The 17,322-nt window shown below is 41.9% G+C and overlaps 1 protein-coding gene across 1 annotated transcript in view; it reads right to left on the bottom strand.

Moving 5' to 3' along the window:
- The window catches only part of CELF4 (CUGBP Elav-like family member 4), an 817,890-nt gene that overhangs the window by 26,940 nt on the left and 773,628 nt on the right, over positions 1-17,322 (bottom strand). The window contains exon 14 of the mRNA XM_042453288.1: positions 16,985-17,152. Coding sequence (XP_042309222.1) covers positions 17,025-17,152 — 128 coding nt within the window. The 3' untranslated portion in view covers positions 16,985-17,024. The remainder of the gene's footprint in view (positions 1-16,984; positions 17,153-17,322) is intronic.

Raw genomic sequence — 17,322 nt, 5'->3', positions numbered from 1 at the left:
CTTTGCATATTGATATTCCAGATTAATATGACTATGAGTGCAAATGCATGGGCAGGTTATGACAGGCCAACCTCATTGTATTTTACCAATGGATCCCACCCATTCTCACCCCTATCACTTACCTGGGCAGGTGTTTGGCTGCTCACACACTGCCACACCATGGATCTGCTGCCACCACATCAACCATCACTACCATTGCCATTCTCTATGCAGGGCCCCTGCAGGGCACCTGGCTTCACCCACATGGCAAGGCTCCCCTTTCCAACATTACAAGCCATGTCTGTGGCCTGCATGGAGAACAACAGTGGTGGAGATGGCAGGCAAGTGGGCCATGTAGCTGTCTACACTACCAGCTGTTGTGGTGGAGTTTCTGGGAAACTCTGCTGTGAATAGATAGTCATTTTACACCAAGCTAAGGGCTGGTTGGCCCATGGTCAGGCTAGATCTGCTGAAATAGCATCCGGTCTAGTTGTTCCTGGCCCAGGGCTGTTGGTTTGTGTTGTCTGAACAGGACAACACCAAGTTGGGGGGGGGCAGGCCTTTTGGCCCATGCAGACAGCTCCAGAATCTCTGAATTCTACCTGATATCGAGTTGTAGTCCAATGCTTAAACCACCATGAGATGCTGACTCTTGCCATACTTGAGTATTATGTTATTTTCTCTGTTTTGTTTTGCTTTGTTTCATTTTTGAACAGTGCCAGTGATTGGGATGCTACAGAGGCATTAGGGAGGTGACGATTTGGGAGGGAGGGGTGGTTAATTGAGAACGGGAAGGCAGGTGTTGAAAGCAAAGGACACAATCTTTATATAATCACATCTGAATCCACTTATAAAGCAATCCAAAGAGAGTGGGGGTTGAACAGTCTAGTGGGGGAAACTGCCAAGTCCCAAACTCTGCTGGTTTGATGCCAGGAGGGGAGAAGGTACATGTATTCAGCTGGAAGGAAAATATGTACACCGTAATTGAATTTGTACAATTCATTTTTTATTTTGGCTAGATGCAGCTGTGTCTCAACTTGTGCTGAATTATTTTTGTTTCACTTTAATGAAATGCCCCGAATATTTCCATGCAGGTGTTAGCCACTCTTCATCAAAGACTTTGTAGTCTTAAGGTGGCACAAACATTTTGTGTGCTTGTTTTACTCCCAATTCTATATTGGGAAGGAATAGTCAATTTCAGGCCATTAAAGAGAAACCAGGAAAGCCTGGTTTCCTGTTGGTGCTTTACATGCACCTAAGTTCTCTTATGTCTGCCATTGTATTTTGGGAGCCGTGGTATAATGTCTGTATCCACTGTTTGTAGTTGCAGAAACAGAGCTCCATAAGTGTAACTGTTGCACAAACAGTTGAACATTTTTGATGGTGCTCACCAGTGCCTTCAGTGGCAGAGATGCCATTGGTTGCTCAACTGAGCGGAAGAGTGGTGCAGTGCAATCTCCACTTAGGACTCTTGCACATGACACCATTATAGATAACGGTGCAGTGTTGAAGAGTTCTAAGTAGAGATTGCACTGCACCACTCTTCTGCTCAATACTGAGCAATTAGCCCTCCCAAGGGAAGCAAAATATCAAAATCACATGAAATGCTAATCAAAAATTCAACATAGTTGGCAAGTAATGATTAAAAAAATGAATTTCAGATTTGCTGTTGAAAAATTTAAAGAATGAGGAGTAACAAATTGATCTTAACAAATTTTCCCCAGGGTCTCAGATGGGCGACGAGAATAAGAAAGCAACATGAATTTCTCTGACCTTCCACCCTCCTGAGACAAAACTGGCAGAGCCTCTGCACTACACAGTTATCTCAGTGTCATACCACTTTCACAGTCATGACTCCATTCTATGGAATCTTGGGATTTATAGTTTGGTGAGGGAACTAGAATTCTTTGTAGACTGACAGTTTAGCTCTCCAGAAGAGAATTGCTAAACTAGAAATATCAGGGTCCCATAGGATGGAGCACTAGTAGTTTAAAGTGGTGTTAAATTGCTTTTAGTGGTGTAGTGCAGATGTAACTTGAGAGCCAGCATAATGTAGTGGTTGGAGATCCTGCAGCTCAGTTGTATGATCAATTTCCATGGGTCAGACTGGAGGACCTCTATATGCCTGGGCGGTGTTTCTTCTTCTCGTGGCCCATCTGAGACCCTGGGGGAAATTTGTTAAGATTAATATGTTACTCCTCATTCATTAGACTTATAACTGTTTTAACGCTAAAAATCGTTTAATTGTTTTTTAAATTTTATATTTATATATTTTAATATTATTGTACTATTTTTAAATTGTATTGTTTCATACTTGTTCGCCACCTTGAGTACCTATTTTGGGAGAAAGGCAGGATATAAGATAAATAATAATAATAATAGTCATCTGGAGGTCCTCCAGCATGACTCTATGGAAATATAGGGTTTACTATTAGCCATGATTTTCACTATCTGCAGTAAGCCTGGGAACATATCCCTCACATATACAGGGGTTGTACTGTTCAATTCTTATATTGCAGTTGGTAAGATGTATTTGCTAGGAGTCTTGAAAACCTGATCAGGAAGGCTTTCAACTGATTTATAGAAGGGGCAGTATTCCAGAGATCAGGGGAATACCTAGTACTGGGGGCAATAGCCTCACTGATACAGGGGGAATTGGGCCAATAGTACAATAATTCAATATTGGCAGGAATCCCCTCTAGGAATAACTTGAATAGTATGACCTATGTTGTCAGATGTCTCTATACTAATGTAGAAAGCATTGGAAATAACCAAGATGAACCTGAACTCTTAACACAGGAGGGCATCACTGAAAACTTGCGGATGAGTCTCATGACTGGAACATGTTGATAGAAAGTGATAACCTAGAAAAGAGGGATATAATAGTAGTTGGAGATTTTAACCACCCTGATAATTGTTGGAAGTCAAACTCTGCCAAGAATATAAGGTCCAGCAAATTCCTTATCATCCTTACAGACAATTTCATTGTACAGAAGATGGATAAGGCAATAAGGGTAACAGCTGTTTGGGATTTTATCCTAACTCACAGAGATGAACTATCATTAGGTTGGAAGAAGTGTGATTCTTGGGTAGGAGTGACCATATCATGGGATTTATTACACAGAAGAAAAGAGACTCCAAATGTATTCAGACATGCATTCATGAAAACTGATTTCAGTAAGATTAGGGAATTGTGAGATGAGTGAGATCCCATGATGACAAACACTCAAAGAAAAGTCAGCTGATGATGAATGTGTATCTCAAAGGTGAGATATTGGAGATGCAGTTGTAAACAATTCTAATGAGGAAGAAAAGTAGTAGATGTCTAAAGAAGACCAGGGTAGATGTACAAAAAACTTTCAGATGAGATGAGCTTTAAAATAGAGATGTATAACAAATGGGAGAAGTGGGAAGTCACCAAAGAGGAATACAAATGAATAGCTAGTACTTGTAGGGTAAAAGTTTAAAAAGCTAAAGCTCAGAATAAGCTCAGGCTTGTTAGGTTAAAACAATAAAAAGGGAAGAGGAAGAACAAGGAAAGGGTAGGACCACTGTGCAGAAAAGATGGTGAAATGCTAACAAGGTACAGACAGAAAGCTGAACTGTTCAATATCTTCCTTGTCTCAGTCTTCTCCCAAAAGGAAAACAGTGCTCTAACTGGTAAAATATAGAACAAATGATGCAGTAAGGGGACTGCAGCCCAGAATAGGTAAAGAGCTAGTAAAGAAGTACGTAGATTCTCTAAACGAATTCAACTCTCTAAGGCCAGATGAACTGTTTCCAAGAATACTAAACCAATTTACAAGTGTAAACTCAAAGATACTGTCACTAATCTCTGAGAATTCTTGAAATACAGGAGAAGTCCCAGAAGACTGGAGGAGGGCGAATATTGTCCCCATCTTCGAAAAGGGCAAAAAAGATAACCCAAGCACTTACCAACCAGCCAGCTTACCAGTGATAAGAGCAAAGGGTCTAAAACAGATCTTTAAACAGTCAGTCTGTATACACTTAGGAAGGAAAATTGGGATTACTAAGAGCCAGAATGGGTTTCTCAAAAATAATTCATGCCAAATTATATTTTTCTTGCTTTTGGTAGACTTACAAGCTTGGTAGATCCGGGGATTGCTGTGGTGGTAGTATGTCTTGATTTCAGCAAGGCTTTTTGACAAGGTGCCTATGATATTTTTTCAGGCAAGCTGGTGAACTGTGGTCTAAACAGCACTACTGTTAAGTGGATTCGTAATTAGTTGGCCAAGTGAACCCAGAGAGTGCTCACCAATGGCTGCTCTTCATCTAGGAGAGAAGTGACCAGTGGGATGCCTCAGGGTTCTAACCTGGAGTTGTTGTTGTTCACCATCTTTATAAATGACTTAGATGATAGAATAGAAGGCATGCTTATTAAATTTGGAGATGACCCCAAATTGGGGTGGCTGGGTGAGAAGCTAATATTCCACAGAAAAGAATAAGAATCCAAAATGATCTTGGCAGATTGGAGAATTGAGCAAATTTTTTTTTAAAAAAATTAATTTCAGCAACAATAAATGTAAGGTATGGCACCTAGTCAGGAAAAATGGAACACACATAGGATGGGAGACATCTAGCTTAAAAGCAGCAGATGTGAAACGGATCTAAGGGCCTTTCAAACATTTGTCAATAGTTTGGTGTAGCAGCCAAAAAGGTCAATGCAATTCTAGGTTGCATCAGCAGATATACAGTGTCCAGATCGAGAGAAGTAATAGTGATACTCAGTTCTGCTTTGGACAGATCTAATCTGGAATTCTGTGTCCAGTTCTGGGCACCAAAGGATACTGAAAAGTTAAAACATTGTTCAGAAAAGGGCAACCAAGATTACCAAAGGTGTGGAAATCAAGATCGATGTGGAACAATTTAGAACACTGGGTATGTTTCGTTTGAGAAAGAAAAGACGGAGAGGTGATATGATATACACAACAGTCAGAGAGTTCAGCTGGATGATATTCCATGAGGCTCTGCCTCTCTCAAAGCAAACAAACAGAGTCCTTTTCCTTACCTCCCCATGTTCACTAAGGTGCCAACACAGCAATATAGTCAAAATAGCTGCCCTGCATTAAACAACAACATCAAAATCCTTTATGAACAAGCAAGCAAATATTGCTGAATGGAATTTTGCCTCAGCATGGTAATTGCTGATTGTATTTCGAAGCGAACGCGGTAATTAATTATTGCAGTTTTCCATCAATGCAGCCTATTGTATGCCAATCTTCATATAACCATGATAATTAGCAAACGGGATTTCACGTCCATTAGAAATTGAAAGTTGCAGTTCATGGAAGAGAACTCGGTGTTGTGCAATAATGATTATGAAGCAATTGGTAATTTAAAAGAATACTATCAGACTGGTTTTTTTTTTAAAATATACTGATGCACTAAAGAAAAAGAACAAAAAATTAAATTCAGAAATGAGCAACATCTGAGATAATTAGATGAGAAGAAGCTAGTCAAGGTTCCCGCTTTGAAACAGTCCCTCAGATTTCTCTCTTTGGTTCTCATTTTCCAGCAGGGTGCAGTAAAGGCAAGTTTAAAAGCAGAAGTTATAGGTGAGATCTCACCAGGTACTACCTGTTCCAAGAAAGCTTTCTTCTACCCCTTCTTCTGAGTAGAGTGTTTTTTATTAAATCTAAAAGCTTGAAAAAGTTACCTTCTTTTTGGAATGCTAACACGATCTCCTAGCCAGTATGAACAGGGAGTTTTAATCCAAAAAGTTACCCCCCCCCCAATTCTCCTAGAATCTTAGAATTGGAAAAGACCCCTGGCTCAGTGCAGGAACTCCAGCTAAAGCATCCCCAAGAAGTAGCTGTCCAGCCTCTTTTTGAAGATATCCAGAAAATAACACCCCCATCATCTCACTAGGGAAATGGTTTCATTGCCAAACTGTCAAGAAATTCTTTCTAATGTTCAATCAAAATCTATCCTCCTGTAACTCCAAGCCATTAGACCTAGTCCTATCTTCTGGGGCAGCAGAGAACAGGTCTGCCAGCTCTTTTCTGTGACAGCCTTTGAAATACTTAAGGAGTGCAATCATGTAACTATGTTACAACCATGTGTCTCCCAATGGAGACTCTCAGCTCAAATGTGCAACTGAATAAGCAACCAAAGGTGTATTGCAAGGGTACAACTGCAGAACTGACTTCTAAGTACCACACTCTCTTGAAACCTTACTGATCACTACACATGTTTACATACTGTATATACTCAACTATAAGTCAACCTCATGTAAAGGTCGAGGGTAGGTTTTGGGGCCAGAATTATGGATTTTGATATAACGAGGATAAAATTTAGGTGCATGAAACAAAGGATGTAAAGGATGAAGCAAGGAAAACAGTGCCAAATAACTTACAAAATTCCAGCAGATATCACTTTTTGTGCTCACACTAAAAGCTGAATGGATGAGAGAGCAAGGGGGGGGCATTCAGTGCTTTCAGGACAGATTATGTTCTTGCCTTTCACCAGGGGATGGCTTCTTTTTAAATAAGAGTTAAAATACAGTACTTACATTGGCCCATGAATAAGTCGACTCAAGGTTTTTGGGTCAATTTTTTGATTAAAATTTCTAGATTTATACATGAGTATATACAGTACCTCCTGTTTCCACCAATAACACACTACCTTTACAGCTAAGCCCTCTAGTACAATTGCTTCTACTCAAGACGTACAAGTCAGAGACTCAAAACTCTTGGATTTACAACAGGCAGTTGTCAAACTGCAATGCCCACCTAAAGAGACAAGACAGACCAAAACCACAAAATGGCAGAACATCTCTATTGGTCAACTACAGTCCCCAGCTGAGATCATTCAAATGCATAATCAGAGAGCTGCAACCAAGGCTGTAGAATCGCACAGCCCTCTTGCAGGATCTGGGAGGCAGACCCTTACTGGCCTAGAGTCTGCTTCCTGATCTGAGATCCTCAACAGCCATTTTATGCCACTGTCTGGTGGCTTTGGGGCACAACGTTTTGATGCTATATATCCAAATGCCACCTGGAAGCCGCCCTGGCCTTTTACATGTGGGCAGCTTCATGATTCTCCAGTGGTGTGGTGTTTACATGCTGCACACCACTGGAGCATCATGAAGCCAGCTTTGGACTTCAGCAGGGCAGGAAAAGCCAGCTTTATGCCAGCTGAAAAAGGAATGTATCTTTGCTGCTCCTTTTTTGGCCAGCTTCAAGGTGGATTGGGGCTGCAGCATGTGGTTGCTGTGGCCCCAATCTGTCTTTGGAAGGGGCAGCTTCAAGCCGCCCCTTCAGGGCCATCTGTTCTGGCCCTTAGTCTCAAAGGTGCTGTAAGATCTATCTATATACTGATTCTACAGATTAACATGGCTATATCTTTGAATACAGGGACAAGACTCTGTTACAGACCCAGATGCCAACTCTGTCTTCACATCTAGTCTGGGAGTAATATTACAGGGCCACTAACATTGCCCACAGCATTTCCTTGCTCCTCCTCCAATGCGATTTATGCCTTCCTATGCCAGCAATGCCCTTCTACACTCTGCTTTGGCCAAACAGGACAGTCTCTACACAAGAGGATTAATGCAAACAAATCTGACATAGAAATGGCAATACCCCCAGATCAGTTGTAGGACATTTCAACCTTCCTGGAGATAACAGTAAGTGGTTTACAGGTTGTGGTCCCTGAGCAAAGGAACTGAAAAGCAAGATTCAAAAAAGACCTTGCTGGATTGAAATATATTCACAAATTCCAATCTATTAGCAGATGCTTGAACAAAGACAATGGCTTCATGGTACACTACATATGTCCTATGACAAGAGTCCTTGCTAGTGCCCTTATAACAAAATGAATCTTCTGAGAGAGATGTCTGAGCATTGGGAAACTGACCTGGATAAGCAGATATACTCCTTTTATACACTTACACTAACTGACCACTGTAAAGATCTGAAAGATATGTATTTCATTATGCAGTCATTGAAAATGTAAAGCAAGGGTCATGATTTGCCTCTCCCTGGATTGTATTTCATTTCATGCCATCCCACTCACACAACTGTGTAAATATGGTTTCTATGCACATGTATGCATCTGAAGAAGTGAATAACGCACTGTATTCATCTGAAGAAGTAGATTTGTACCCATGAAAGCTCATGCAAACACAAAAACCAGTTAAGTCTTAAAGGGGCCAACACATTTCTTTTTATTTTTCCATTTCATCTCCCTTCCTTCCTCTTTTTTTATGCTGCAAGAGACTAATATGGCTGTTTCTTTGACAAATTTGTCTTTTGTATATCAAGAGCCTATCATGACTTCCACCATAGTCAATGAGACTTAGAGAAACAGTCACCCAAAAGGTTTAGGAATTATACAAACACAGTTTTCCACTTGTCATTACTTTGTGTATCCATTGACAGACACCTAGAGTAGCTATGAATGCCATCTCTTCCTGGTGTGGGATGGAGGGATTTGAAATAGAATATATTGATTTTGGCAGATTTGCCTCAAATGATCATTTCTTTGTTCATGCAGTCTCCGTCTCCCTCTACACTACACACACACACACACACACACTTTCCCCTTCTAGCACTGTGTCTGTAATTAGAAAGAAGAGCGAGAACAGAAGGCAGCCATTTTGGAAGCGGTTTTACAACAAAAATCCTTTGGGGGTTTGTTTGCTGAAGCTTGTGACCTTATCTACCACATCTCAGTGATCTTTTTAATTCCAGAACCTAAAAACAACTTTGAGAGCATTAGTGGGGGGGAAAACAAGACTTAAAACCACTGTAGACTGAAACAATTTGTGTTCTAAAAGAGGGATTTGATCAAAGGGATGAAAAAGGCACTCAGAAGAATTAATTGAATGAAACCTTCTCTCTCTCTCTCTCTCTCTCTCTCAGTACTTGTCTTTTCTTTCTTTCTTTCTTTCTTTCTTTCTTTCTTTCTTTCATCTCACTTTAGTAGGCCCATTTCTAGAGGATGTTCAATGTGGGCAATGAGTTTCACTGAACCAAAGGGCCTAGTTAATGGTTTCTTAATTTATCAAAGGAAAAATGTGGATATCTTTCAAAGGGATGCACATACTCATTTATGACTGAGAAGTTTCACTGACAGGAGCTCCATGTACACATAGATGTTCCCAACTGAGAGAACACAATTGGTAGTCCCAATTAGAGTAGCTCCACTGAACCAAAGGAGTTTGTTAAGAGCTGACTCAACTGTTGATGCAATGGTTCTACTCTAGGCGATACATCCAGTGTGGTGTACTGGTATCTGTGTTGGACTAGGATTTTGAGCAACCAGGGTTTGAATCCCTGCTGTGCTATGGAAAGCCATTGTGTGATCTTAGGCAAGTCACACTCTTTCAGCCTCAGAGGAGGGCAACGGCAAACCTCCTCTGAAGAAATCTTTCCAAGGAGAGGGCCGCCATAAGTCAGAGTCAACTTGAAGGTACATCACAGTGACAAATCTAGATGACAGTACTTGAAGGCAATCAGAAAGCAAGAAGACCACATTACTGTTGGATTAGATCTGTCAAAGAAGCCATGACCTTGAATTTGCAAGTCTTGAGCAGGGCTGGTAATAACATGGGCTCTTGGAGGTCTCTCATTCAGAAGATAGCTGCACATTGAAGCCAACATGACAGCCATAATTCTAGTTGGGTCTATCACCAATAAGATTCATGTTCCAGATGTTGAACAGACATCTGTTAATTTACCATGGGGAGGATCTTTGGAAGTACTTTGTTTAGTTCACAGTAGATTATAGTGTTTCAAGAGGGTGAATAGCACTCACCCATCCATCATTAATAATAGAGGAGTTATTGTGCCCTTAGGAACAACCATAACCCATAAGTGGAAAATATGCATCCCTCCAAGGTGTTGTTGCATTTTCATGTGTTTCCACTCTTTTGATGGGGCTTTCTCAGTGATTTTGCAGGGAAAAAAATGCCTAAAATTGCACTGAATAAAAAAAATTGTTTTGAGGACTGGAGAATTTTTGTGGGGGTCTCCAGGGGCCACAGCCAATCCATTTTCCACACTATTCCCACCTTTCTGTTACAGGAACAAGAACTCACACTTGCTCAATAAATACTGTTCTTTGCCTCATGTTTGTTGATGCCCAGCTTGCAGAAAACCACAACCCTGTTTTACTAGTGCGCACGCGCACACACACACACACACACTTCACAAAATGATGGCCAATATTAAGTGAATTATTATAGAAGCAATGAATCCATTGCTCAAATGCATGACACTTCTATCACTGATTACTTGCCCTGGATAATTCTCTGAGACTGTCTTAAGGTCATGAGAGGCAAACTCAGGAGAGGGGAATCCTGCTGTGTTTTGTTGTGTAAATCTGATTATGGCAACTCGAGCTTGAAAGTTTGTCCATTGCTTCATAATTTGTTGCCACTCAAGAACAACAAATCCTTTGCTCATGGACCATATACTAAAATGCTTATCGAGGTTTTGCCAGGTTCTCAACCTCACCCATGCCATCTTTGGATTTCAGAGGAAGCTTTATCACTCTTTCCAGTGATGGGTTTAGCTTGGACTCTAATCCCTCTTCTAGGTTTAGGTTTTGGAAGGGATGAAGGCACAGGCAAAGAGCAGAACACCCTTGAATGTTATTTATTACTGTATGGGCTACCTGCAAATAAACAAGTCTCTGTGAATTCCCACCACCTTGGAGTAGTATTTTGTCCAAGGTGGTGGCCAGATGATGAAGATCTTTGGGGGACTGCTCAACTCTTGCAGGGGTTGTGATAAGACACTGAGGAGGAGAAGGAAATGGGTTTATCTTGGACTCTAATCTCTCTTCTAGATTATGAGATTGGTTCAGGTTTTGGAAGGGAGGAAGGCACAGGTAGAGATATAAATGGGGGGAGAGAGAGGAAATGAGGGCATTCTCCTCCTCATATAAAAACTCTGCAGCCCAAATGAAATTTTCTTTCAGTCCCCAGATTTCTACCAATTTCTGTAACTGAAAACTTCAGTTGAGCATTTAGAAATACCGTTTACATTGCAGCTTTAAACAGGGGTGTAGCTACAAGGGGTTGGGCAAAATGAGGGCATTGCCCTCCCATAAGAATTCTGATCCCCAATGAAATTTTTCTTCAGTCCCAAATTTCTACCAATGCTGTAACTTAAAACTCCAATTGAGCATCTAGAAATACAGTGTAGGTGCCTAAACAAAAGAGGCAGGCAAACTTCCCAAGGGAATGTAAACACTGATAATATAAGAGTTCTAGGTGCAAATGATTTTTGTTGTCTCACTTTTGCAATGCTAGAAAAATGAGACCAAAGGAAGCTTTTATTTGGCGGGATGGATTTCTTATCTATGAGGTGTAATGTCATTGTAGCTACACACCTGGACAAGGACCCATAACCTGTTTTTCATCAAGCCCTTTAGTCTTTCCATGCTCTGCAATGTATTGCTAGAGGAATTAAGTTTGAGTTTTAACTTGATCACTGTATTGTTATATAGTGAAGGAGAAGTTATATGTTTTTCTAGTGTGCAGGGAAAGGAGGTTTGACCCTTTCCCTCAATGGAAGCTGGTAGTCTCCATGTTGGAGAGGCGGCCAACATGCTGGGTTTTTATTTTGAACTTTAAATGAGCTATCCAAAGAGCTGAACCATATCTTCCCAAATAGAATCATAGAAAGTTAAAAATAAAACCCAGACCATGTTGACCACCTCACCAACATGGAGACTACCAGCTTAACTTCTTCAGACAGCTACTTTGAAGTTTAGACTAAAGCACAGAGCTAATTAGGGATGGAAAGAATATTAGAAAATATTTCAAAGATGGTTGAAAAACATGGGTTTTTTTGAGCATAGAGAAACCCTGCTCAGAAGAATCCTAGACTGATTAGAATTTTTCACAGTTTTGGACTTATTCTGTGCAAAATATGCATGTGGTTGTTTTGTTCAGAAAACTGCATTTTCTGCAAAGAGAATAACATTTCTGTGCAGAAATCTTATTTCTTGTGCAGAAAATGCTGTAACTGAAGATTTGTTCTGTGCAAAATTTGCACACAAAATTTGATTTGCATAGAAAGCATTTTTCTGTGTTGGAAATATTATTTGCTGTGCAGAAAATGCTGTTTTCTGTACAAAAGGACGATGCGTAAATTTGGTGCAGAATAAGTCTTGAATTGCAAATAGGCCTTGCAAACCGTACAATTTTCAATGTTTTTTTTAAAACTTTATTTTTCTAATTTATATCACAGATATTAAAATAAATACTTTTACAAGAAAACAATGAAGAAACAGATAAGACATACGGGTTATTCTCTAAATCAATGTACAGTGCTTGTTCTATCATCAACTTCTAATGTCATAATATATCTTAACCTTTGTTTTAGCAACTCAAATTAACTTCCTAATGTCGTCCCAATAGTTGATTCTGTTATTTCTGACAGCTTCTTGTCTTATTTTTCCTCAAAATCCAAATCTCTTTAACATATAAAGTTTTCTAATAGTTCTCTATTATATTCTTATTGGCGGGTTACAGACGGGCAAAAAGGGATGTACTCATGACGTCATGAAGGTAGAGCCTTCAGACGGGCTTTACCTGAATGCCGCCATGAACACGCCCCCCGCACGCCCCAAGCGGGAAGAAGCGGCATTAAAAAGGTGCTGCTTTTTTCCGCTTCTTTTTGATTTGCGGCGTACCTGCGCATCTCCGTCTGTAAGCTGCTGCACCGATACGTCAGAATTGCTACGCCGCAAATATAAGTTGCCGGTTTAAAAGCTCCGTGTCAGCTGCGTCGCATAATGGGTCGGGTTCCCGGGACATGCGTGGTTTGCAGTGAAGCTTTAATTGCAACGTCCGCTGCCATGCAGCTGTGGAAGCTGCGGCACAGCTGCGGCGCATTTTAAGCCTCGTAACCCTAACCCTAGAGCCAGTTGTGCGCATGCGTTGGTAGAACCGCGGGAAGTTGTAAGTTTTGCCGGCGGATGTTTTGGTTGTAGAAAGTGATAAGGGAAAGTTTGGAATTTAAAGTGACCCCCTACACACATTCCTGCGCCATTTTCACCTGGGAAAGGGCACAGTTCGGCTGCTCCTGGCACAGCTGTGTGGCGGCTCCCCTTTGCCACCAGGCAGGATGGCTCAGCCATCCACCAGCACCCCGAAAAAAGGCAGGGGGACGTCTTGGTCTCATACTGAGACGGCTGACCTCATAGCTATATGGTCCCAGCCAAACATTTTACAGAAACTGGAGCAGTCCTACCTGAATGCTGACACATATTGAGAAGTGGAAGAAGCCATGAGAGCTGCTGCACCGGTACACCAGAATTGCTACGCCGCTAATTTAAGTTGCCCATTTAAAAGCTCCGTCGCATAGTGAGTTGGGGTCTTGGAACATGCGCAGTTTGCAGTCAGGCTTTAATTGCAACGTCCGCTGCCATGCTGGTGTGGAAGCTGCGGCACAGCTGCAGCGCATTTTAAGACTCGTAACCCTAATCCTAGCCCTAACCCTAACCCTAACCCTAGAGCAACATGTACGCATGCGCTGCTTGGAAAGTTTGGACTTTAAAGTGCACCCCTACACACATTCCTGTGCCATTTTCACCTAACAATAAAAAACACTAAAACTGTATTTACATATGTACAAGGGAGGTGATGGGGATGGCAGGGGGACAGCGGTGGCAGCGGAGACAGCTGTGGCTGCGCATTGCAGATTCAGCAGGAGCGCGGGGATCAAAGGAGAGGAGGCATCGATGATGCTGGTGACACTGGCAAAGTGCAAGCGGACAAGGATGCCAACACCAGCTGATCACCAGCTGGCAAGAGGGCACCTTTGTTCTTGGCCAGGGCAGGGGAAAAAGTTTAAAGGGGCTTGGGCACTTTAAATGCGCACATAGGCTTTCTGCCACTGCTTAGCGCTGTAGCTGCGCAGCTGCGCATCCGCCAGCCGGCAAAAGAAAAAAAAAAAGCTGCGGTTTGGGCCGCACGTGCGGAAGCCGCCTCTCTTTTTGCGGTGTCCTCCGAGGCGGCGGTATGGAAGCTACGGGTCCGAAACGGACCCAGGTGAGGCGTCTTCATTGCCCCCGGTGTGGAAGCCCCAACACCTGAAGCATGCCCCCGGGGCGGGCCGTCTGGAGGCTCCGTATTCAGCTGAATTCACCTCCAAGACGTCCTCCCCTGCCCGTCTGTATCCTGCCATTAATTCAGTGGATCTTCCACTAACTATTCCCACAACAGTTACTGCTCTCTCTAACTTACTCCCCATCTCTGGGTACATATTTCTAATACCGGCGACCACTCTTTTTCAGTTTGATTAGTGTCATAATCATTCAATACAGCAGTCAGTTGATCCATATTTCTCATTTCTAGCACCTTTAGTAGCCAAACCGTACAATTTTCAAAGACTTTCTTACAGCAAGATGAAAATTGTTACAATTACCTGTTGCTTCCTGTGGCAAGTAACTTGATGAAGAATTACATCTCTAGAGCAGGTTCACCACCCTATTGGCATGGAAGCCACCAACTATCACTGCTTCCCCCCCTTCTCTGCATCTTGAAATAATCCATATTAGCATGGGGCACACCTATCACCTATCACCCACCACCCTAATCCCCCTTTCCAACTCACCATGAGACAGAGTTAAAAGAGACAGTGTCCCTCCATTTTCCTCTGCCTCCATTCAACTGCCAACCCAACTTTCCACATCTCACCTACACACCAAACTGATACTGATCTTTCATCTGCCATATTTTTAGTTTATATCTCCCTATTTTGTTACCAGGGCAGAAGTAAGATTTTGTAGACAATATTGGGAAGTGCAGCAATTTTAGGACAGTGGGGATTTGGATAAATGTATGACCATACCAGAGAAAAGTTAACCGAAACTTCTGTCTTTGGCATTTACTGTGAAATAAGGGACTTGTCTCCATGGGCAGTTTGCAACAGTTTCTTGCCACACTTGCCTCGCCGTGTCCAAATGATGCAGGGCCCAAGACTCAATTTGACTGTAGACGGACTTAAGGTGAGAAGGACAGTCCAGCAGTGAATCTGGGCCATCCCTCTGCTAAACCGAATTTAAAAGACTCACTGTTTGGCAACAGCAATAGCATTTAGATTTCTGTACCGCTTATCAATGAACTCAGCACATTGCTGGTCAAGAATGACATATGATTCCACATTTTCACAGCACAATAGTAAGGGCTGCATTGCCAGAGAGATTTGAATACACAACAGTAAGTTTACAGACCTCTTGAGAACTCACATCCTGCAAGTCTCCTAACCTTCAATGTAACACAGCCAGCAACAGCTGTTTGCCTTCATGTCAGTGCAGTGGTTAATCCACTCCAAAGTTTAGTTCAAAGGAGATATCCAAGGGCCTGTTACAGACTGCCAAAATAAAGCTGCTTCGGGTCTCTTTAGAGGTATGCTGTTTAAATGATGCATGCATCCTAAGAATCCAGAAGCTGCACCAAAGCTGCACTCCAGTGCTTAGGAACGGAGTGTGGCTTTGGTGCGACCTCCGGACTCTTAGGACCCATGCCTCATTTAAATAGCATACCTCCAAAGAGACCCGAAGCAGCTTTATTTTGGCAGTCTGTAACAGGCCAAGGTTTAGAAATGACTTTGGGGAGAGGACCCAGCATTTTGGATGGCTCCTTTAATGTGTGGTCTGGAACTTTGAATTAGGAGTTTGAACAGAATGTGAATACACACTCTGGAGAGGATTCACAGACCCCCTGACATGGAAGCCATTTTCTCTTATTGAACTCAGCTGGTCACCAGCCAATACGTATTCTTAGGTTTCGTTGACATAACTGAAGCTAGCGCTTATAACCATGAAGAGAAAATATCACATAATAAAAGCTACTCTATAGAATGAACGGACAATGCTTTTGACAGGCTCAAAATAATAATAAATGAACTAGAGATAGATAGATAGATAGATAGATAGATAGATAGATAGATAGATAGTATGCAAAGGGATCTTGTAGCATCTTTGAGACTAACTGTGAGAAAGAAGTTGTAGCATAAGCTTTCATAGACTTGGTCTTCTTTCTCAGATGCAGACCAAGTCTACAAAAGCTTATGCTACAACTTCTTTCACATAGTTAGTCTCAAAGGTGCTACAAAATCCTTTTGCAGACTGATATTCCAGGCTAACACAGCTATGTGTCTCAATTCTACCCAGATAGGTAAGTAGCTAGGTAGACAGACAGAAAGTCTGACAGAGAGAACAGATCCTCCCGTTTAAGGACTGTAACAGAACATGCATCTTTAGATCTTAACTGACTCCAAGAGTCAGATTATTAACTACACCCATTTCACTGAAATGGGAGGGATTTAACACAAGAATGCATCCATGCCTATTGTCCCTTTCAGCCAGCAGCAATGGGAAAGAGTATTTGGTGATGGGTGCTTTGTGTGATGGTCAAAATAGGTACAGTCCATACAGATAACCTGATAATGCAGAAAACTACCTATCCCTTTAAATGCCTGTTTCACTTGTCTCTTTTACATTGCCAAGTTGGTACCATGGGGAGAGGGGAAAGATTCAAAAGAGTGAAGTTGATTAACTCTATCTTGCAAAAAAAGAAAAAAGAAAAAAGGGTGCTCTGCAAATGTAATACAGTCGACCCACATATCCATAGATTCAACCATCCATGGCTTGAAAATATTATTTTTTTAAAAAAATCCAAAAAGTAAACCTTGGTTTTGCCATTTTATATGAGGGACACCATTTTACTATCCCATTATATATAATGAGACTTGAGCATTCAAGGATTTTGGTATCCACAGGGGGTCCTGGAACTAAATCCCAGCAGATACCAAGGGCCTACTGTTACCATACCTATCCTGTATCTCCCTTACCATAATCAACAGTAATGCTTAAGCTGCCAGATCCCATTTCATGTGTCTGCTTCTGGAATGGCTCTGGAGGAGATGGTAGAACCTTAGAGATTAAATGGTTAGGGTCCACAACACAAGAGACGCTATTGGACAACAGGTGATGCCCCCTTGCCCCCCTGCTGAGCAGTTACCTGTGCTAGACCTTGCTTATCCAGTGTTTCCCACAATGCTTCAGTAGGGGCGGTTAGCATCCTTTGGCCTTTTCAGCTGCACCTTCAGCCTCTTCATGCCAATCTGGAAACCGTTCATAGCCTGGATGGCAGCTTGGGCACTAGCAGGATTGTCAAAACTCACAAAGCCTGTCAAAACACAAGGCAAGGTGCAGGGTTTAACCAGCTGAAGGGGCTAACAGGACCAACCCCCACACACAAAAGATTGCTTCAATGATGGACATGGAGGGTGGGTGAAAGAACCGGCAGAGACTTGGTCTGCCAGAAGGTGCTGGATGTAGGAGTTTGTGATAGGTCAG

Source organism: Sceloporus undulatus, chromosome 2, assembly GCF_019175285.1.
Source record: "Sceloporus undulatus isolate JIND9_A2432 ecotype Alabama chromosome 2, SceUnd_v1.1, whole genome shotgun sequence".
In the NCBI taxonomy this organism is placed as follows: domain Eukaryota; kingdom Metazoa; phylum Chordata; class Lepidosauria; order Squamata; family Phrynosomatidae; genus Sceloporus; species Sceloporus undulatus.
The sequence above is the reverse complement of the archived record's forward strand: the minus strand, read 5'-3'. Positions and strand labels throughout refer to the sequence as shown.